General features: G+C 39.0%; 6 protein-coding genes and 1 pseudogene across 6 annotated transcripts; 1 reads left to right on the forward strand and 6 right to left on the reverse strand.

The window, feature by feature from the left end:
• Window positions 1-876: 876 nt before the first annotated feature.
• LOC100254133 (2-alkenal reductase (NADP(+)-dependent)-like) lies at window positions 877-3,171 on the reverse strand (annotated as a pseudogene).
• Window positions 3,172-3,778: 607 nt separating this feature from the next.
• Window positions 3,779-6,545, reverse strand: LOC100252695 (2-alkenal reductase (NADP(+)-dependent)). The gene is made up of 5 exons (XM_002279684.4): window positions 5,942-6,545; window positions 5,640-5,817; window positions 5,361-5,527; window positions 5,176-5,258; window positions 3,779-4,281 (listed from the first exon to the last, which is right to left on the reverse strand). Exons 1-5 carry the CDS (start codon window positions 6,161-6,163, stop codon window positions 3,903-3,905), a joined length of 1,029 nt encoding a protein of 342 aa, XP_002279720.1. The 5' UTR covers window positions 6,164-6,545; the 3' UTR covers window positions 3,779-3,902.
• A 938-nt stretch (window positions 6,546-7,483) lies between these two features.
• On the reverse strand, window positions 7,484-9,475 carry LOC100249031 (probably inactive leucine-rich repeat receptor-like protein kinase At5g48380). The gene is made up of 3 exons (XM_059737121.1): window positions 9,032-9,475; window positions 8,598-8,960; window positions 7,484-8,512 (listed from the first exon to the last, which is right to left on the reverse strand). Exons 1-3 carry the CDS (start codon window positions 9,473-9,475, stop codon window positions 7,484-7,486), a joined length of 1,836 nt encoding a protein of 611 aa, XP_059593104.1.
• Window positions 9,476-10,204: 729 nt separating this feature from the next.
• On the forward strand, window positions 10,205-11,769 carry LOC100247303 (60S ribosome subunit biogenesis protein NIP7 homolog-like). The gene is made up of 2 exons (XM_002279749.5): window positions 10,205-11,081; window positions 11,466-11,769. The coding sequence occupies exon 1, from the start codon at window positions 10,471-10,473 to the stop codon at window positions 11,032-11,034; it is 564 nt and encodes a 187-aa protein (XP_002279785.1). The 5' UTR covers window positions 10,205-10,470; the 3' UTR covers window positions 11,035-11,081; window positions 11,466-11,769.
• Window positions 11,770-12,664: 895 nt separating this feature from the next.
• On the reverse strand, window positions 12,665-17,789 carry LOC100266201 (probably inactive leucine-rich repeat receptor-like protein kinase At5g48380). Its single transcript, XM_002275641.4, has 3 exons — window positions 17,234-17,789; window positions 14,827-17,146; window positions 12,665-14,748 (listed from the first exon to the last, which is right to left on the reverse strand). Exons 2-3 carry the CDS (start codon window positions 15,730-15,732, stop codon window positions 13,705-13,707), a joined length of 1,950 nt encoding a protein of 649 aa, XP_002275677.1. The 5' UTR covers window positions 15,733-17,146; window positions 17,234-17,789; the 3' UTR covers window positions 12,665-13,704.
• On the reverse strand, window positions 16,195-17,116 carry LOC100260998 (probably inactive leucine-rich repeat receptor-like protein kinase At5g48380). Its single transcript, XM_019219898.1, has 2 exons — window positions 16,992-17,116; window positions 16,195-16,894 (listed from the first exon to the last, which is right to left on the reverse strand). The coding sequence occupies exons 1-2, from the start codon at window positions 17,114-17,116 to the stop codon at window positions 16,195-16,197; spliced, it is 825 nt and encodes a 274-aa protein (XP_019075443.1).
• A 1,187-nt stretch (window positions 17,790-18,976) lies between the features above and the next one.
• Window positions 18,977-21,372, reverse strand: LOC100242164 (polygalacturonase). The gene is made up of 4 exons (XM_002279809.5): window positions 20,785-21,372; window positions 20,020-20,309; window positions 19,697-19,925; window positions 18,977-19,496 (listed from the first exon to the last, which is right to left on the reverse strand). The coding sequence occupies exons 1-4, from the start codon at window positions 21,214-21,216 to the stop codon at window positions 19,278-19,280; spliced, it is 1,170 nt and encodes a 389-aa protein (XP_002279845.2). The 5' UTR covers window positions 21,217-21,372; the 3' UTR covers window positions 18,977-19,277.
• Between the last annotated feature and the right edge of the window lies 1 nt (window position 21,373).

Consider the following 21,373-nt stretch of genomic DNA (forward strand, 5'->3'; position numbering starts at 1 on the left):
AGAACTTAAAATTGTATATGATGGGCCTGCATAAAACAGGGAAATGAATCTTTATCATGGTCTCTATTTAGCACTGGAATGGTATGTATCTCTTTTCTTGCTTGCGACCTGAAGCATCCACAGAACTCAAAAGATCAGATTATACTGAAATATGAGGAACATCAATGGTGGGTTAGTACTATTCTATCAAGAGTCAGTTGTGAAAATTAGTATCTAAAATGGGAGTAGTTGATCAACCTTAACGCAGATTTTTTTTGGTTGCTCTACAGAAAATGAATCTGCAGCTTGTGAGTCATTAGCATAGCTCATCAGATAAACAGAGATGAATTGAATTTTCTCTGGTGAGGAGGATAGACTCTCATTATTCTGTACGGAATTTAGAAAGAGAGATTTTACATGGGTTGACAACAAACAAACCGATTTTCTCAATTGAAAACTAGTGAGATTAGTTTTTGGGTCAGTGTTGTTAGAGATTTCAAATGTTCTAGCTAAGATAGGATTGTATATTTCTCCTCATAAGCCTTTCAAACTACAGGTGAGACCAATGAAGATTTTTCTTCTCTGAAAGGGATGGTGAGACCACCCATTGGATGATCAAACCCGAACTTGTCTTCAGCCTGACTTAGCTTGTGTTGAAATGAAGAATGGTTCAAGTATGAAATAGTAATCACAAAATGCTTCTTTTGTATTCCTCCAGCGACAGGGTGCATCTGAAGACCTCTCTGCAGCTGTGAGGACCCGTGGATCAATCTACTTAGCTCGAGCAATTCCAGTTAAACCGTTGCCCCTTGGAAAACTTAAGGCAAGCTGATAGCAGGCACGTGTAGAAACAGCATACACCCAGACGCCAGATGGTTGAACTTCAAACTCAAGTGCTAATGGCAATCATCTGGAATATGATGATTAGTAAAAATCACTAAATTACTGCACTGTATCTCAGTACAACCTTATTGATTTGATGTAAATTTCACTCCAGTACTATGCTGGCATATTTAAAAACACTTCCTTTTTTGCTGTAGGTTTCAAAACTTTTTCATAGACCCTTTTGGGGTTGATACTGAGCTCTAAGCCCTTATTAGACAATGCTTGACATTCCTTCATTCAAATTGGAGATGAGGATGAAGGCAAATTATTCATGAGCAACTGCAGCTACTTGTTTTCCCACGTTATGACCACTGAACAGTCCTACCAGAGCTGCAGGGCTTCTCTCAAGTCCTTCAGCTATGTCTTCCACGTACACTAGTTTCCCCTCTCTGATGTAAGGCAGTAGGGTGTCCAGCATCTGGGGATAGAGGTGATATTGTTCATGGGACACGAATCCTTGTATGCAGACTTGCTTAGAAATGATATTTATCAAATTCTTGATGCTTTCAGGCTGCTCAAGGTTGTATTGTGAAACCATCCCACATGCGGCAATACGACCACGGGTTCTCATGTTGAGAATTGCATCAAGCATCTTTCCGTCAACATTATCGAAGTAGATATCAATGCCTTCAGGGAAGCACCTGGTGACAAGCAGGTAACAAAATTTACAATGGTTCATGACGTTTGGTGCCTTGAAGATCCTTTATGTAACAGTGTTTATTCCTCTTTATATTCTGTAAAATTGACAGAAAACTCAATATTTAGGTTTCTTTTATGCAGAACACAGGTGTTAACCTTTTCAAAGCTGCATCCAACTCATGCTCTTCTTTATAATTGAAAGCTTCATTGAAACCATGCTTGTTCTTCAACAAATCAACCTTGGCAAGAAGAAGATGATAACAAGAAAATGAAAAGGTGAGTCTTCCACCTCTGGATTTCTCTTTTATCTAGCAGCAAGAAAAACAGGAATCTTGCAGAAAAATTGTTTAAAAAAATTGCCAATATCATGTGGTACACTACCTTTTCTTTACTTCCAACACTTCCAACAACGTAGCAACCCATCAACTTTGCAAACTGACCAACAAGCTGACCAACTGCACCAGATGCTGCTGAAACAGAGACATGCTCTCCCTTTTTAGGGGAACAAATCTCATAAAAACGGGCATAAGCAGTTATACCTGGCATTCCTGTGATGCAACAAAGTGAAAGCCAACCAAGATTTTACAGAGACAGCTTGAACCTTGAACAATTCATGATCAGTCAGATAAGGTTTTCGATAAACAGTACCCTATACATAGTTGCAAGAGATTGCAGTTAAAAACCTTACCAAAAATTCCTGTATAATTAGAGAGGGGCACATCAGTGTGTTGGATCTTAAAGCGGATGGAGGAAGTTGTAATGAGGCTGTATTCTTCCCATCCGGTCGTCCCCCAAATCAATTCACCTTCCCTGAAATTTGGGTCCCCAGAATCCAGAACTCTAGCTACTCCATATCCAGTTATGGCCTATGAATGTGTTTTTTTTTTGTTTTTTTTTATTACTATCATTCGGTGAACAGATGTGATGATAAAATCTCATAATGTTTATAGAACTACATGAATGATTTTGAGTTTTTGATGCCAAAGAGACAATTTGATATAATACTCGAGAGGATACTTACTGAACCGGGTTTTAAAGAACTTGAAGTTATCATCATCTTCACCTTTTTGCATACAATAGTGCATTTATGGATTGCATGACAAGTAGAGATTCTTGACCAGAATGCATTGGATCCTTGTGGAACCTTCAAAACTATGGTTCCCTGGCTCAACTCTAGGTATGTCTCTTGCGGAAAAACAGTGACATAGTTTCTCAGCATCACCCTTTTGCTGCTCACTTCTAACTTGGCCATTGCTGTTGTGTTATCTGATCCAAGCTCTCTCTACTCTAGTATTATTAGGAGATTTTTCAGTATTAGGAGGTTTATTTACTCTTCTGGATTAACACTTCCGGGTGATAGCATTCCATAAATGGTAGTTTCAATCCTTTTTTGTGATGTTGGTAACATGATGTGTGTTGGCATGTATTAGTATAACTGGTAGACAAAGGTGCGTGGAGAAAATGATAAAGTTGGCCCACTTTTCTGTGTATTTCACAATGAAAAATTCAAAATAAAAAGTGAACTACAGGTCTTTTATCCAGCTAATTTTTTGTGGAAATCAAGAGTTCCTTCTAAGGTTAGGGCCTTTGTATGATTAGTGGTACTTAAGAAGGTAAATATCAATGACATGCTACAGTTGAGAAGGTCTTTCAAAGTCCTTAATCCTGATTGTTGCATTCTATGTTGGAGAAGTAGTGAGATGATTGATCATCTTTTCCTATATTATCCAATTATTTTGGGATTGTGCAATAGGATTTCTTCACAAGGTGGAATGGAGTGGGTTCCATTAGGCAGCATTTGTGATACGATGGTGTGATCTCCTTCAAGTGTTTTGGGAATTCAATTAGAGGTAGGGTTCTTTAGAGGATCACGTGTTTCTCTTTGTTGTGGATTGTGTAGAGACTCAAGAGAGAGGAATGCTCTAATTTTTTAGGACACTTGGAGAACGTCGGAGTCGTTGTGGGATTTGCTTCATTTCTATGTTCTTTTTATGTTTATTGTACAAATATTTTTAAACCCTACCCTTTAAGTGTTATTCAACTTAGTTGGCTCTAGATTTGTACATCTTAGGGATGGGTTACAGGAGTTGGTGTGTTATACTTGTACAAGTCTTTTGTCCTTTTTGTATGACCTTCCTTGTTTTGTGGAGGTTTACTTAGTTACTTTTGATCTTCTCATTTTTTTTTTATATTTTTATTATCAATTAATACATTTGTTTGTTTTTGATAAATAAATAAAAAATTCAAAATAAAAAAATAGAAGAATCACTAGGGAGATGGGTAATCTTGATCCATTCATTGAAAGTCCCATTGGAAACAAAAACTCAGAGCCCAACCCCATCATCTTATTTGATACATCAATGGCTTAAAGGCCTAGAGACCTAGAGAAGAAGGTGGAGTTATTCGCGAGCAACAACAACAACTTGTTTACCGACATTGCGGCCACTTAACAGTTTGATGAGAGCTGCAGGGCCGCTCTCAAGGCCTTCATTAATCTCTTCGAAGTACACAATCTTCCCTTCTCTAATGTGAGGCAGAATCATGTCCAAGAACTTGGGGTAGAGGTGATAGTAATTGAAAACAACGAGTCCTTCAATGCGTATTTGCTTATATATGACTTGGATCAGGTTCTTTACCCCTTCAGGTTCTTCAAGATTGTACTGTGACACCATCCCACATGCAGCAATGCGGCCTCGAGGTCTCATGTTGAGGAGCACTGCGTCAAGCATCTTTCCCCCAACATTGTCAAAGTATATGTCAATGCCATCAGGACAGTACCTGATAACAATCCCACAACAACTTGCATTCAGTGTCAAATAAAATCATTACTGTAAGCTTTTCTTGGGAATGTTTTATTATTACATTGTAATGGTTAGTATCATATTAATATATATCGTGCTCCCTTATCACTATATCACTTGACTCTGATACATGTTACTGAATCATATTCTGATATAAGCTTTTGGGATAGTTGGTAGTTTAATATGATATCTAAGCTATAATTAACCAGAGGTTTTGAGTTCTAGTCTCTCTTATGGCCGATAACTACTCGGTTATATGATCCAGAACTATTTGCAAGTGAGGAGCTCTAGACCCTACCATTAACTTTAGGTCTCAAGTTGGCGTTTGCCTGGTATACATTGTGGGTGTTAAGATGACATTAGAGTTATTCAAGTTAACCCTGTTTGAAAGTGCTTTGGAAAATACTTTCAAACACAATCATGGAAGTAAATTTTTATTTAATTAAAATTTAAAAAAACAAAATATCGTTACCGATGTCTTTAATACAAGTAATTTTAAACTATAGTTCCCACATTAGTTATTTTTACTTCTACTTTTTCTACTATTAAGCACCGAAGTTAAATGCTATCCCAGGCAGAGCCTGAGCCTAGTTTGCATTGCTAAAGACAACAATTTACTGATTTTTAGAAGAATAGTTGGGCAGACCATGGAGATAAATTGTATGCTTTCTCTGTTATTTTTCTTAGACCATGTAGGTAGAAATTTATGTTTGTAGATGAAGCTACCAAAGTGGGTGAGAACTACTGCTAGAGGACTTACGCCATGAGCCTAGTATTAGGATTTCATGAAAGCTCACTGTTTCAAGCTTTTAGCATGGTTGTGGTGATGAATGCCTCCTCATGCAATTGCTTCTAAGCTATGAATACTGACCTTTTCAAAGCTGCATCTAGATCATGCTCTTCCTTATAATTAAAAGCTGCATCAAACCCTAACTTGTTCTTCAACAGATCAACCTTTAATAGAAATAAAAAGGCAAGACAAATGGGTTACGCAGGTGGTAAAATTTCAACAAGAAAATGGACCAGTTGGGGGAAAAAAAATTAAAGATAACTCACCTTCTCTTTACTTCCAGCACTGCCAACAACATAGCAACCCGTCAACTTAGCAAACTGCCCAACAATCTGACCTACTGTTCCAAAAGCTGATGAAATGAAGACACATTCACCTTTCCTAGGAGAGCAAAGCTCGTAAAAACCTGCATAGGCGGTCATTCCAGGCATACCTATGAAGAAACAAATGCTTAAACTATCGTGTAGAGGATTAGTATACTTTGAATTTAAGCATAAGGAACAAGGAGCCTCTGCTAAAAATCATTATCAGAGGCAGCGACTTACTAAGAATTCCAGTATAGTAGGAAAGAGGTACATCGGTATGTTCAATTTTGATGAGGGTTTCTGGTGTTGTGATGAGACTATACTCTTCCCATGCAGTTGTACCCCAGACCAAGTCTCCTTCCTTGAAGTTGGGGTGCCTAGAATCCAAAACTCTAGCTACTCCAAACCCGGTTATCGGCTGCATAGTATCATCAAGAAAAGTTACCAACACAAACTTAGCTCGAGACTAGTACTGCTTGAGTAGAGAGAGCAGGGATGCAAAGCAGGGCTTATTTTCTGAGAGGATATGGAAATCTACTTACAGAACCAGGGATGTAGCAAGTGAATAGGTTGTTATCCGGGACTTTTCTCATTAGAATCCTCATGTAGGGATCACAAGACAAGTAGAGGTTCTTCACCAGAACCCCATTTGATTCCTCTGGCACCTTCAAACTTATGGTACTAGTGTTGAGTACCAAGTCGGTTTCCTTGGGAAAACCAGTGATGTAGTCTCTGTATATCACCTGTTTGTTGCTCACTTCCATTGATTTCTATATATCCGATCTCAAGCTCAACCTCTCTCCACTCTCCCCTTTTGTCAGTGTGCTTATTTGGGGCCAGAACTTCTCCTAATTATACCCAGAAAATAATACAAAGATGCTTGAACAGTGCGACGTCTCTTCCCAACCACAAACAAATTCAAGGTTGAGCATTATTCTAAGTTTGATCTTTCTTTCTGCTAATTCTTCCAATTTCATACGTGTCAATGATATGACCGTAAACTGCCGTATTACATATGAACAAGGAGAGGCCTACTGATAATTCAAATGCATCTAGAGTCCTTTTGACCATGACATGAACTGCAGTGCAAGGATGTTGAAGATTGAGAAAAGGTAGGCTGGTTCATTGTAGAATATGATGGAGATGGAGACTCAGAAAATTTTACCAGCAGTTAGCTGCTCCTGGAAGAAAAGATGCCAGGTCGTTATTGGACCACTTGTGGCTCGGTTTCTTCACAAGATTTAAAATAATCCTATTTTAAAAAATTACCATCACTTCATTTTTTTTAATTTTTGTATATTTATCCTTTTAATTTTATTTAATTATGAATGTTTTTATTTATAATATTAAAATATATATTTATTTAAAAATCGTTAAAATATAAAAAAATAATGAAATTATAATATTTTATAAATTAAAATTAATTTAATAAAATAAATTATTAATATGACTTTTAATAATTTTAATTATTTAAATAAATTAATGCCAATAGAAAAAATTTGTCACCACGAATTTATAATTAAATTTTAAAACTTAAATCTCAAATAAAATATTTTATATAAATTTTAGAAATGATTTAATTATTTATTTTAATTTATAAAAAAAACATGTTTTAATAAAAATATTTTTTAAATTTTAAAATAAATAAATAAAAATAAATTAAAGGAATTTAAGAAAAAAATTTCTAATAAAAAAAACCTATAAATATTATCATTCATCGTAACTACGTCAATTATACTTATAAAATAATTTAATATTTTTATTCTTACTTATTTTATCATTATTTTTAATTCATCCAAGTATTGCCATAAATTTTGAAAACTTTTGGTTCTATTAATAATTTTGTCAAAATATTCACCGAAAATATTTGATATATCCATGAAATAGTACCGAATATATCCATAAAATCTAAATACCAATATATCCATATATCGAAACAAGAAATTGGATAGAAAAAAAGGCAAATGTAGGAGGAAAAGGCCGAAAGGGAGCAACCCAATTACACGCTACATCAAAGAAGTGGAAAAAACTGAAGATTGGGAAGGAAAAACAGAACAAATTCAACAACCACAAAGGTCCCCACGTCATGAATGAGCTATGTCTACTTGCACAATTTCAATGGATTCCTCCATTATTTCAACCGCTGTATACTCATCTCTATCGTTAGAGGTCCCGCATTCATTTTGTGTCCATGACTCAGAATCATCATCAATTTGGTGTCTTCCTACTGTATTTCTTAGTATTTTATCAACTTCTAGCATTGTTGGCCTTCGATGGGGAGAGGCCTTGACACAACTACATGCAACTTTAAGGAACTCAAAGATCTCGCCGTCAAATCCTTGTCCGATTAAAGATTTATCAATGGCATCATAGAGGCCAGAAGTACTCAAAAGATGGTTGATCCAATCAACTAAAGTCCCATCAAACCTTCGAGAAGCATCTGAAATTTTGTGAGGTTTCTTCCTTGTCACCATCTCAAGGAGCACAATTCCAAAGCTGTAGACATCTTTCTTTAGAGGGCATTGCACACGCTTATTCTCAGTATCTGCAGAACCCACAAACAAACCCCAGGTAGAATCAGTGATGCTCGACTTCATGAGTGTTGCCCCTCCAAAATTCGAAATTTGGGGCTCAAAATTCTGATCTAGTAAGATGCATTTTGAGTTAATATTGCCATGACCTACCAAGAACATACAGTTATGGTGCAGCCATGCCAAACCTCTAGCTAGCCCAACTCCAATTCTACCCCTCAAAGGCCATTCCAAGATCTTGGCCTTGGCTTTGTTGGGGTGTAACCATTGATAAAGGTTCCCATTTCCCATATGTTCATACACCAAAAGCTTCTCATTTCTCTCGATGCAGAATCCCAATAAGGGTACCAAGTTGGGATGAGTTAGTCTCCCCAGGATTAGTATCTCATATATAAACTGCTTCTCAAATTGCTGGGAGTCTAGGAACCTCTTAACTGCTGGCAAACAGCCATTCATGACTGCTGCTTTGTACATAGTTCCCGTCTTTCCAAACCCAATGATGTTCTCTACACTGAAATTGTTCGTTGCAGCAGCGAGATCTGTCAAAGGCATTCTGGTAGCGAGTTTCTCCATCATAGAAATCTGAAAGCAAAAATGCTCCGTGTTAGTATAAAAAACACAAGATCAGCAAAACTGAAACAACAAAGAAAGTCCTTTCTTATAGTACCTTTATGATTGGCAATATTCTCATTTGATGAGGTTCCTTTTTCTTCATTTTCCTCCTTGTGACCAACATCACTTGATGGGCTTCTCTTCTCTTGTTTTTCCTTCTTGTCACTAGCATCTTGATTAAATGTTCCCCGGGCATACAGACGAACATAAAAACTGCAGTAACTGAAACAGCAGAGACCGCCCAACCAACTGCAAACCCGCTTTTGAATGAATCTTTAGCTTTCCCTTGTTGCTCTCCACAAGCTTTTAGAGGTCCCCCACATAGTCCCTTATTATTAGCATAGCTCTCAGGTGTGGCGGAATAGCTAACAAATGTAGGAACCGGCCCAGACAAGCGATTGTTGGCAACATTAAGATCCTTTACCCAATATATCCATATATCTGACCTGTTAACTGATTTTTGTTGAGCACAAGGTGATTCAGCCGTACACAACTCGCCATGCTTGATGGAATCTCACCCGAGAATTTGTTGTAGGAGAGATTAAGGACTCTTACATATGGGATCAGTTGGTTGATGTTAGATGGTATAGGTCCAAAGAAATTGTTGTTGGACAGATCCAAAGTCGTCAAGCTTGTGCAGTTTCTGATCCCTTGAGGGAATTTGCCCTTGAGTCCAAGACCTTGGAGTTGGATGGTTTGGACCCTGTCGGTAAAGTATGACCAGCATGCAATTCCGTTAAGCATACAGATATCACCAATTCCAATGTTATCAAAACTCCATGTGTTCAAGGACCCAAAAGGGTCCTCCACCGATGATTTTATACTTCTCAAACAGGAAAGATCGCCTTGGTCTATGCTGGAGCTTGTGCTAGTAGAACTCAGTAGACAGCAGAGAAAGGAAGGAAGAAGCAAAAGAATGGTTTTCTTATCCATGCTCATGAACATAGTCACCTTGTTGGATGAATACTGAAATTTCAAGCTCAATCACTAGGCCTGCAACATGGTAGCATTTTAATATCAAGTGCTATGTTATTGAGAAAGAAAGAAAGAAAGAGGCTATTGGATCTCACCTTCCTGAATTGTTCTGAGCACCCCATTCCACCAACCACTGGCATTGAAAGTGGAAGACTCCGGGGTCTGTCTGAATCCTTCCTAGTCTCTTCCTTCACTTTTCCAAAGAGATGGGACAAAGTTAGTTGAAGTTTTTCTCTCAAGTCCTTTCCAACTGTTTCTCATTTTTATTCTGTTTCTTATGGCGTAGTTAAATACATAGAAACCCTCTTTTGAAGAAGAAAGCATCATAAGAAACTGTCATTGGTCATTGAATTTTAGAAGTCTACGAGTTTTATCTGTATGGTGACTTTGCATTAGGCTTCACCTGTGAGCTGGCTGTGTCTCTCCCCTGCAGCCCTTAATGTTTTGTACACTCCACGCATTTTTTATTATTAGTTGATGAGGATATTTATGTTTAGATTTTGAAAATTTTATATTTAAATTTTCTTGAGAAACAAGAAAAAAAAAAAGACAAAACATAACCTATTTAAGTGGCAGTTATTTCAGTAAATTGATGGGCCAGGCATATTTAATTGCATACCTCTCCACAAGCCCATTATCATCTAAGCCCGTTACATGAGACCGAAGGCCTCTTGTTGCCCCTAGAATCAAGCTCCAACAGGCCTCCTGCCTCGTTTCATGAACATCAAACTTTGATATGGGCTTAGCCCATATTGCCTATCGTTCCAAAACTCCTCAATTCCCTGAAACCCTGTGCCAGTTCTTTAGCCGGTGGTGGCAAGACCCTAGTCTTGCAGTTTTCATAAACCCTAAACCCTAGAAGGAGTGAAGAGAAAGAGGGGGATAAAAGAAAGGGTCGGGTAGAATCGCAGAAGCCCCACATCCCAAACCCTAACGGGGATTTTGAAAGCACGATGAGGCCACTGGACGAGAACGAGACTACAGCAGTGTTCGAGAAACTCTTCAAATTCACGGGTAACAATCTCAAGAACATAGTCGAAAACCCATCACACGAAGGCCCTGATCCTAACCCTGGCAGATACTGCTTTCGTCTCCAGAAGAACCGAGTCTACTACGTGAGCGAGTCGCTGGTCAAGCGAGCCACCAACATTGGCCGAGCCCAGCTGGTCTCGCTAGGCACCTGTATCGGCAAGTTCACCAAGGGCGGTAAATTTCATCTCACCGTCCAGTCGGTGAATCTATTAGCCGCAAATGCCAAGCACAAGGTCTGGCTTAAACCCACATCGGAGATGTCGTTTTTGTACGGAAATCATGTTTTGAAAGGTGGACTGGGGAGGATTACGGAGAACATTGTGGCGGGTGATGGGATCGTGGTGTTTTCCATGTCGGATGTGCCTTTGGGGTTCGGGATTGCAGCAAAGTCGACTCAGGATTGTAGGAAGTTAGACCCTAACGGGATTGTTGTGCTCCATCAGGCGGATATTGGGGAGTATTTGAGAATGGAGGATGAGCTTTGATGGGGTTGCATAGATTGTTTATGGGGATTTTGGGGGTGTTTACTCAAGTAAGTTCATGGATATACGCGAGTTTCTGTAAGCCTGTGTTAGTTTTGATTAATATGAGTTTTGAGTTCTTTTGATTTTGTTCAAGGCTTCTAATTTATGGGTGGAGTACTGATCGCTATTTTGCTGATCTTCTATTGTTAATGAAGGATTTTTGGGCGCCTATTGTTGTCAAAATTCATAGATCCAATCCAAATTGAGAGCCCTTCGATCTTCAAAGTTCAAACCTATACTAATACATTGGATCCAACTCCCGTGTGATCCAAATAAAAAATGTGTTGGTTACTGGGGAATATGACTCAAACATGAGTTTGTTTTAATGTTTGAAATATTTCCACTCTGTTTTGCATGTTTTTGTAACAAGTTTCTTATTTTGAAATGCACAGCTGATGATGAAGTCAGTGTTGAGGAGTTCATGAGGATGATGAAGAGAACTACATATGGATACTAGGACTTCAATTTTAAACTCACTGTACGATGTTCAGAGGCCCATCCTATGTAGCAAGATTGGTTCTGGTCTGCTGTATTAGTGCTATGGATTTGTAGTAAGAAAATGACAATGTTGGCTTGGATGAATTATGGATATGCACAACTTTTTAAACTTGTAATATTATTCGACTTATTTTGATCATATGTAGATAAAATCCTTTCTTGTCTATGGGAATGAAAGTGCTTTTGATTTTTTGCAAATCTAAGGACTTAAAATTGTATATGATGGCCCTGCATAAAACAGGGAAATGAATCTTTATCATGGTCTCTGTTTAGCACTGGAATGGTATGTATCTCTTTTCTTGCTTGCGAGTTGCGACCTGAAGCATCCACAGAACTCAAAAGATCAGATTATACTGAAATATGAGGAACATCAATGGTGGGTTAGTACTATCCTATCAAGAGTCAGTTGTGGAAATTAGTATCTAAAATGGGAGTAGTAGATCAACCTTTAGTCAGATTTTTTTTTTTTTGGTTGCTCTACAGAAAATGAATCTGCAGCTTGTGAGTCATTACCATACCATGTGCTCATCAGAGAAAATGAATTGAATTTTCTCTGGTGAGGAGGTTAGACTCTCAATATTCTGTACGTAATTCAGAAAGAGAGATTTTACATGGGTTGACAACAAACAAGCCAATTTTCCTAATTGAAAACCGGAGAGATTTAGTTTTTGGGTCAGTGTTGTTAGTGATTTCAAGTGGTCTGTCTAAGATAGGATTCTATATTTCTAGCTAAAGGGATGGTGAGACCATCCATTGGATGATCAGACCTGAACTCTTCTTCAGCCTGACTTAGCGAGTGTCAGACTAAGGTATGGTTGAAGTATGAAATCATAATCACAAAATGCTTCTTTTGGTTTTCTCCACCTTATACAGGGTACATCTGAAGACCTCTCTGTGGCTGTAAGGGCCCGTGGATCAATCTGCTTAGCATGAACAATTCCAGGTAAACCGTTGCCCATGACTTATATGAGCTTGGAAAACTTGAGGCAAGTAATGTATCTCTCATTTTTATTTTTTTATGCTGGGAAAAGCTGGTAGCAGGCACATGTAAAAACTGGTCAATTGCTAATGGCAATCATCTCGAAGATGATGATTAGTAAAAATCACGAAATCATTGCACTGTATCTCAGTACAACCTTATTGATTTGATGTAAATTTCAGTCTAGTACTGGGTTGGCATATTCAAAAACAAAAATAGTTGGTAATTTCAAGTCTTTTCTAATAAAAACCGGTCAAGCTACAATATAGTGGGAACATGTGAAAAATGTTAGTCCATAAGATTCTTTACCATAACCCCATTCGATTCCTCTGGCACCTTCAAACTTATGGTACCAAGTCGGGTTCCTTAAGAAAAACAGTGATGTCGTCTCTGTATATCACCCGTTTGTTGCTCACTTCCATTGATTTCTATATATCCGATCTCGAGCTCAACTTCTCTCCACTCTCCCCTTTTGTCAGTGTGCTCATTTGGGGCCAGAACTTCCCCTAATTATAAATGAGAAGGAGAAGTACCCAGAAAAGTATAAAAGATGCTTGAAGAGTGTGACCTCTCTCTCCAATCACAAACAAATTCAAGGTTGAGAACTATTCTAAGTTTGATCTTTCTTTCTTCTAATTCTTCCAATACGTGTCAATGAGATGACCGCAAACTGCTGTATCACATATGAACAAGGAAAGGCCTATTGATAATTCAAATGCATCTAGAATACTTTCAACCATGACATGAGCTGCAATACAAGGATGTTGAAAACTGAGAAAAAGGTAGGTTGGTTCATTTTAAGATTTGATGGAGATGGAGATGGAGACTCAGAAAATTTTACCAGCAGTTAGCTGTTCCTGGAAGAAAAGATGCCAGGTCGTGATTGGACCACCGGTGGCTCGGTTTCTTCACAAGATTTGATTTGGGAAGAGCCTTGAAACACTAGTTTTGGCTGTAAAGAATGTGACCATCAATCTAAGTCATATATAGTAAGATCCCCACATGAAAACCCACTTCATTGGATAGGCAAAAGGCAAATGTATGAGAAAAATGCCAAAAGGGAGCAACCCAATTACACGCTACAAATATGAGTTACATCAAAGAAGTAGAAAAAACCGAAAATTGGGAGAGGAAAAACAGAATAAATTCAACAACTACAAAGGTACCCACGTCATAAATGAGTTGTCTACTTGCACAATCTCAATGCATTCCTCCATTATTTCAACCCCTGTATACTCATCTCTATCGTTAGAGGTCCCACATTCATTTTGTGTCCATGGCTTAGAATCATCACCAGTTTGGTGTCTTCCTACAGTATTTCTCAGAATTTTATCAACTTCAAGCATTGTTGGCCTTTGATGGGGAGAGGCCTTGACGCAACTACATGCAACTTTAAGGAACTCAAAGATCTCAAAATCAAATCCTTGTCCGATTAAAGATTTATCAATGGCATCATAGGGGCCAGAAGTAGTCAAAAGATGGTTGATCCAATCAACTAAAGTCCCATCAAACCTTTGAGAAGCATCTGAAACTTTGTTAGGTTTCTTCCCTGTGACCATCTCAAGGAGCACAATTCCAAAGCTGTAGACATCTTTCTTTAGAGTGCATTGCAGACACTTATTCTCAGTATCTGCACAACCCACAAATAAACGCCTAGTAGAATCAGTGATGCTTGGCTTCATGAGTGTTGCCCTTCCAAAATTCGAAATTTGGGGCTCAAAATTCTGATCTAGTAAGATGCATTTTGAGTTAATATTGCCATGACCTACCAAGAACATAGAGTTGTGGTGGAACCATGCCAAACCTCTAGCTAGCCCAACTCCAATTCTACCCCTCAAAGGCCATTCCAAGATCTTGGCCTTGGCTTTGTGGGGGTGTAACCATTGATAAAGGTTCCCATTTCTCATATGTTCATACACCAAAAGCTTCTCATTCCTCTCGATGCAGAATCCCAATAAGGGTACCAAGTTGGGATGAGTTAGTCTCCCTAGGATTAGTATCTCATATATAAACTGCTTCTCAAATTGCTGGGAGTCCAGGAACCTCTTAACAGCTGGCAAACAGCCGTTCATGACTGCTGCTTTGTACATAGTTCCTGTCTTTCCAAACCCAATGATGTTCTCTGCACTGAAATTGTTCGTTGCAGCAGCGAGATCTGTCAAAGGCATTCTGGTAGCGAATTTCTCCATCATAGAAATCTGATAGCAAAAATGCTCCGTGTTAGTATAAAAGACTAGCAAAACTGAAACAACAAAGAAAGTCCTTTCTTATAGTACCTTTATGATTGGCAATATTCTCATTTGATGAGGTTCCTTTTTCTTCATTTTCCTCCTTGTGACCAACATCACTTGATGGGCTTCTCTTCTCTTGTTTGTCCCTCTTGTCACTAGCATCTTGATTAAATGTTCCCCGGGCATACAGACGAACATAAAAACTGCAGTAACTGAAACAGCAGAGACCGCCCAACCAACTGCAAACCCGCTTTTGAATGAATCTTTAGCTTTCCCTTGCTCTTCACAAGCTTTTAGAGGTCCCCCACATAGTCCCTTATTATTAGCATAGCTCTCAGGCAGGGCAGAATAACTAACAAAAGTAGGAACTGGCCCAGACAAGCGATTGTTGGCAACATTAAGATCCTTTATCCAATAAAGCTGACCAAGTTGTGGAGGAATCTGACCTGTTAACTGATTTTTGTTGAGCACAAGGTGGTTCAGGCGTACACAACTCACCATGCTTGATGGAATCTCACCCGAGAATTTGTTGTAGGAGAGATTTAGGTCTTTTACATATGGGATCAGTTGGTTGATGTTAGATGGTATAGGTCCAAAGAAATTGTTGTTGGAAAGATCCAAAGTCGTCAAGCTTGTGCAGTTTCTGATGCCTTGAGGGAATTTGCCCTTGAGTCCAAGACCTTGGAGTTTGATACTTTGGACACTGGTGGTATAGTATGACCAGCATGTAATTCCCTTAAGCATACAGATATCACCATTTCCAATGTTATCAAAATTCCATGTGTTCAAGGACCCAAAAGGGTCCTCCACAGATGATTTTATACTTCTCAAGCAGGAAAGATTATCTTGGTCCATGCTGGAGCTTGTGCTAGTAGTACTCAGTAGACAGCAGAGAAAAGGAGGAAGAAGCAAAAGAATGGTTTTCTTATCCCTGCCCATGAGCTTGGTCATCTTGTTGGATGAACACCAAAATTTCAAGGTCTATAACTAGGCCTGCAACATGGTAGTATTCTAAGTATCGGAGCGCTATGTAATTGAGAAAGACTGCAAGAGGCGGATTGGACCCCCAGTCACCTTCCTGCAGTGTTCTGAAAACCCCATTGCACCAACCCTTTGCCATTGAAAGTGGAAAAGCAGCCCGGGTTGGACTGCTTCAATAAATTCAGTTCTTGAATCATTCCTAGTCTCTTCCTTTACTTTTCCAATGAGATAGTATAAAGTTAGTTGAAGTTTCTCTCTCAAGTCCTTTTCACCTGTTGCTTACTTTTATTCTATATCTTATGGCATAGGTAAATACATAGAAACTCTCTTTTGAAGAAGAATGGATCATAAGAAACTATCATTGGTCATTGAATTTTAGAAATATGCATATGATGACTCGTCATATTTAAAATACAGTTATAAATGACTTCTTCATTCAATCTCCTCTGTTATTTCAGCTCCCATTTGTTTGTTTCTATAACTAGTATTTGTAGCAGAAATTACCGTTTGTGTTGATGCATCAGAATCAAAATCAGAATCATCTGTGAGCTGGCTGTGTCTCTCCCCTGCAGCCCTTAATGTTTTGTATACATCAAGCATTGTTGGTCTTCCATCTTGGATAGGCCGAATGCAACTACCTGCAACTCTAAGGAACTGAAAAATCTCACCATCGTATCCCTGCCCAATCAGAGATTTACCTATAGCCTCATAGAAACCAAAAGAGCAAACTCCTAGTTGACTAGTCACTTTGCTTGGTTCCTCCCCTGTAACCAGCTCAAGAAGCACAATACCGAAACCGTATACATCCTTGTGCTCTGGAGCCTCACCATTCAGAAAGGAACTCCCATTTGAGCCCTTGTGATTTGAGTTCATAAGCCTCGCCCCTCCAAAGTTTGATATCTTGGGATCAAAGTTCTGATCAAGTAAGATACACTTTGAGCTTATGTTGTGGTGGCATACTTGGAAATTTCTGTTGCAATGGAGCCATGCCAAGCCTCTGGCTAGGCCAACTGCTATTTTTACCCTCAAAGGCCAGTCCAAGACCCTGTCCTTGACCTGCATACGATGCAGCAGATCGAAAAGGTTCCCATTTGACATAAATTTGTAGACCAAGACTCTCTCAGTGTCCATGCTGAATCCCAGTAGTGGCACTACATTAGTGTGACAATCTGCCCAGAGTCATCAGCTCAGATTCAAATCGATCCTGAGCACAATTCGAAACATGGAACCTCTTGACAGCAAGTAACAATCCATCTGGGAGGGCTGCCTTGTATGTCGTCCCTGTGTCGCCCGTCCCTACGACATTGTCCTGGCTGAAACCGTTGGTTGCTCTGTAGACTTCTTCATAACTCATTGTGACAACCAGCTTCTCTGACAAAGATATCTGTGAATCAAAACACTTTCACCATTAATATAATCGTACTAGATATGGAGCAAAGAAGAGGAAGTAGATTGAAGAGAAGAGAGGGACCTTGATGTCTACACTTGTTTCTTTTGTAATGGGCCACTTTCTTCCCTGGATTGCCACTTCCATTTTCTTGTTTTTCTTGGTGATTTTCTTCTTTGATGGCACCCTTGATGAACAAAACAACATGATAACAACTGTGACCAATACTGTGAAAATCACCCAACCCTCCACAAACCCACTTCGAAATAAAAAAATTAAGCTCTTTTGAAGCTGCATTGGAAGGATCCAAAGGGTCCCCAAGGCAGCAGAGGCACATATTGATGGATTCTCACAAAAATTAATTACTCAGAAGTAGGACATAGAAGATATAAGAAATGTATTTTCAGAACTGGAATTCAATGATGATTTGGCTTCAAAGCTCCAAAAGACTTGCAAGAAAGGCCCAGATAGAAAAAGAGGACAATGCAGAATGAAAGACACTGAGATTGGTATGTAGGAAAAGACAGCATTAGGTCATGTTTCATGGAGAAAGTCTAAAATTTCGTCTCTTGCAGTTCCCACTAAAAGGAAAGTGAGAAAATGTGAAAAGGATGTTGCTTTATACGCGGTCATGGTGTTGCTGCACACTGGGAGAAGACCAACCCCAACTAATTCCCCTCAAGTCTCAACCAAACCATAGAAAACCTTTCCCTCATTGACTCCCACACGTCCATCAATTACAAGTCTAGATTAAGACCTCCACCACCACCATAACAATCAATTGTTGAAGTCTTCCAAACTACTACAATTGCTCGTATTCAAAATTAAGATTACGGTGATTTTAAAAAGTGTTTTTAATATTTATAAAACTTGAAAATTTTAATTTTTTAAGTATTAAAAATGTTAAAAACACTTTCAATAATTACTGTCAAACACACTCTAAAAGGTCGTTTGACAGTGTTTTTAAAAAACACTTCTGAACTAAAAAATGTTTTTATTAAAAAATTAAAAACATGTTTAATAATGATTTTAGGAAATGTTTTTAAAATTTCTAATACTTAAAAAATTTTATCATTCAAGTATTAAAAATACTAAAATTTTTTTTTATAATTACCCTCAAACGCACTCTAAGCATTTAACTAAATTTAAAAAACACTTTTAAATTGTCGATCAAAAAACCATTTGTAGTTCTTCGAATATGTGAAGAAGGTATATAAAATAACTCAAAAGCTTTGTATGGTTTTTCTTTTTGACTCTAAAAGCAGTTAAGTGGTTTTTCTTTTTGACTCTAAAAGCAGTTAATAGTGGTTTTTCTTTTTGACTCTAAAACCAGTTAATAGGAATCAAGGGGAAAAGAATATTTGAAGAAGGTATACAAAATAGCTCAAAAGCTTTGCCAATGGTTTTTCTTTCTAACTCTAAAAGTACTTGATAGGAATCACTGAGAAAATAATATTTGAAGAAGGTATACAAAATAACTCAAAAACTTTGTCAATGTATTCGATGTTTTTTTATTTTGAAGTACTTTTAATGGAAATATTTTCTCCCTAAGTATTTTTCGTAGTGTTTTTAATGGAATCGTTTTCTTTATAAGTGTTTTGGAAAAATCGTCGATCAAGTGTTTCTTGAGGAAACTTTATAAGTGATTTTCAACTCTTTAAAAGTGTTCTCTAAATTTTTCCAAAGAGCTATTTGTCTAACCACATCTTTAAGTGAGTATGTTATGGCATGCATGATTGTATCTGTTCAGAAAAGAAATAATATGTTATGATTTTATATCATAGGATCCAAAAGTGAGTAAAATTTGAAGGCTTCAAACACATGATATGTAACAAAACATTACCATCTAAACGTAATATTCATTCAACAAACCACACTCTGGTACAATAAGTCGTGGGAGCAAACAAACACCCAACAAGGGGTTTGATCCACTTTAGATAGTGCAAGGCCAGGCATGGAGCCCCAATGGGCTCATCACAGCCACAGGCTCAAGCAAGAACTCTATCACCTATTTTACTAACACTCCTTACTATTAAGGGGGCCGAAATCAATCTACCCCATAAGTTTTTCTTCCTATTTTTCATCATTCTAATACTTTAATTAAGGCTTTTTTTCTCCCTTTCCTCCATTACAAACAGCTCTCGGGCTCGATGAAACCAGAAGCCTTTCCATCAGCATTGGCACATGAAGCCTCAGCAGCTTTGTTCTTGTAAGTGAGCTTAACATCTTTAAGGTTTATCCCACTGCATGGATTTTTCGAGCTACAATCGAATTTCACTGCAACTTCAGTTGCAGATGTGCCGTGGATATCTTGGTATGTTACGTCGCTAACTTTTACACCCGAGACCTGCAAAATGGAGGTGAAGATGAGAGGGAAAATACTCATGAAAATGTCAACCTTCATGGCTATGGAGAAGCAGCAAAATGGAATTCATCATGAGGGCCTGAATCCATTAGTGTTCATTGGGCCTGGGCCCAACCACATTAATGGCCTGAGTCTATTTCTTAAACAAAATTTTGTAAGTGATTTTACGAAAGTACCCTTACCTGTCCAGGACAGTTCTTGTTGTCGGGGCAGTAATTTTGGTCAATGAGAATGGGGTTTTGGACATCGACCATGAGGATGTGTTGGAAAAGGATACCCCTAGCGAATCCACTGCTCGCCCTGGCCCATGACTTGATCCTCACCCCATTTTGTGAACCGGTAAAAGTAACCGTTTTAACTGTCACATTTTGTACACCAGCTTCTTTTAGCTCTTTGCCTAGACTCCCAACGCTGCCCAAAAACATAGGTGCATCCAAGTTAATGTCCGGATTATTTTCAATATAAAATTACATGACATATCATCATATTCATAAAATGGATTTACCTGATGCCATGGCCAGGCCCACATGCAACGTTCTCAATCCAAAGGTTGGAGGCACCAGGGCCAATGGAGACGCAGTCATCACCGGTCTTGATCTTGGTGTCTAAGATCGTGACACCGGACGACAATTGGACATGGATGCCATCGGTGTTGGGGCTATCGCCGGAGGCGGAGACCCTCACTCCCTGGAGTTTGACATTCTGGCAGCCGTTGATGACAATGTGGAACTTTTGGCTGTTGAGTGATGTTAATCCACTGATCAGGATGTTGTTGGAGTTGGTAAATCCCAGTGTCTGCACATACGCACAAGAAAAACTCAATATTATGAATTTGTAACGTAAGTGATTCTGTGCATCAAAAGCTAGGTGGAATTTGGTCCACTTGGTGGGCCTCACGTAGGACACCTAGGATTGAAGCTCTGAGATTACAATTACCAAGTCCGCTGTTCAAGTGAATTCTGATAATTCCAAGAAAATAAAAAATAAAAAAGGCATGTTTTGTGGAGGACACATTCGTCTTTTCATTAATGAGTCAACGCCACTATTTTCGGTTTGGGCAGCAAGAAAATGAACAGAAAGTTAGTGGAAGTGTGGAAGGACTATTCGAGTTTCAAATTTTCTCAGCAACCAAACGGAACTGTAACTTCCACTGAACCAACTTGGCGCCCTATCACAGTGAAAGGACAGAACTACCCTACCCGACCACTGTTCCACATCAACCCATACTAACGAAGCTCAGAGCAAGGATCGTGGTGTAAATTGAACGTACCGTGGCGCCGCTGGGGCAACTCTTGCCTGAATTCTTGCAGGCCCACAAGCCTGTCCCCTGGCCGTCGAGGATGCCGCCGAGGATGGAAACCCCGGTGACGTCTTCGAAGGCGAGCCAGTTTCCGGCGTTCCCGATAACGCGGTAGTCAGCCGGAGCCACCAGAGTGGCATCGATTCTGAAGGTGATAGCATGGTTCTTGCAGCCGCTGAACACCGCATTGCGGAGGAAGTACCTCCCAGGCGGCACGTAGATGGTGGCCGGCGAGGCGGAGGCACAAGCCGCCGCCCATGCATGGAGAAAAGCTTTGGTGGAATCCGTCTTTCCGTCGCCTTTGGCCCCCAAATTCACCACATTGTACGTCACTGCAGCTGCCCAATAGGGACACAGCCCCACAACCACAATGAAGACTAGAATCATAGAGTTAAAACCCATGTGAGCGAATATGGAAGAAGGAAAAGAAAAGGAAATGGATGATAGAGCTGAAAGTGGAGTTGATGATGAAGAAGAAGAAGATGGCAGTGGTGGTGGTGGAGTTGAAGCGGTTTGAGTGGGTATTTATAGGCGAGGAAGTTAGAAGGTGGAGGCGTAA

The sequence above is a fragment of the Vitis vinifera genome, chromosome 5 (assembly GCF_030704535.1).
Source record: "Vitis vinifera cultivar Pinot Noir 40024 chromosome 5, ASM3070453v1".
NCBI classification, from domain to species: Eukaryota; Viridiplantae; Streptophyta; class Magnoliopsida; order Vitales; family Vitaceae; genus Vitis; species Vitis vinifera.

What these genes read in the sequence shown, in the direction of transcription:
- LOC100249031 (XM_059737121.1), bottom strand. Translation starts at nt 9,475, where the DNA reads ATGGATAAGAAAACCATTCTTTTGCTTCTTCCTTCCTTTCTCTGCTGT. An exon ending in CATCAAGCATGGCGAGTTGT is followed by an intron (nt 8,961 to 9,031) that starts GTACGGCTGAAT and finishes TATTGGGTAAAG; the next exon opens with GATCTTAATGTTGCCAACAA. An exon ending in GAATATTGCCAATCATAAAG is followed by an intron (nt 8,513 to 8,597) that starts GTACTATAAGAA and finishes TTTTGCTTTCAG; the next exon opens with ATTTCTATGATGGAGAAACT.
- LOC100247303 (XM_002279749.5), top strand. Translation starts at nt 10,471, where the DNA reads ATGAGGCCACTGGACGAGAACGAGACTACAGCAGTGTTCGAGAAACTC.
- LOC100260998 (XM_019219898.1), bottom strand. Translation starts at nt 17,116, where the DNA reads ATGAGTTATGAAGAAGTCTACAGAGCAACCAACGGTTTCAGCCAGGAC. An exon ending in TTGTTACTTGCTGTCAAGAG is followed by an intron (nt 16,895 to 16,991) that starts GTTCCATGTTTC and finishes ACTGGGATTCAG; the next exon opens with CATGGACACTGAGAGAGTCT.
- LOC100252695 (XM_002279684.4), bottom strand. Translation starts at nt 6,163, where the DNA reads ATGGAAGTGAGCAACAAACAGGTGATATACAGAGACTACATCACTGGT. An exon ending in CTTGCTACATCCCTGGTTCT is followed by an intron (nt 5,818 to 5,941) that starts GTAAGTAGATTT and finishes GATACTATGCAG; the next exon opens with CCGATAACCGGGTTTGGAGT. An exon ending in CTACTATACTGGAATTCTTA is followed by an intron (nt 5,528 to 5,639) that starts GTAAGTCGCTGC and finishes GTTTCTTCATAG; the next exon opens with GTATGCCTGGAATGACCGCC.
- LOC100242164 (XM_002279809.5), bottom strand. Translation starts at nt 21,216, where the DNA reads ATGGGTTTTAACTCTATGATTCTAGTCTTCATTGTGGTTGTGGGGCTG. An exon ending in GTTGCCCCAGCGGCGCCACG is followed by an intron (nt 20,310 to 20,784) that starts GTACGTTCAATT and finishes GCGTATGTGCAG; the next exon opens with ACACTGGGATTTACCAACTC. An exon ending in ACAAGAACTGTCCTGGACAG is followed by an intron (nt 19,497 to 19,696) that starts GTAAGGGTACTT and finishes TCCATTTTGCAG; the next exon opens with GTCTCGGGTGTAAAAGTTAG.
- LOC100266201 (XM_002275641.4), bottom strand. Translation starts at nt 15,732, where the DNA reads ATGACCAAGCTCATGGGCAGGGATAAGAAAACCATTCTTTTGCTTCTT. An exon ending in GAATATTGCCAATCATAAAG is followed by an intron (nt 14,749 to 14,826) that starts GTACTATAAGAA and finishes TTTTGCTATCAG; the next exon opens with ATTTCTATGATGGAGAAATT.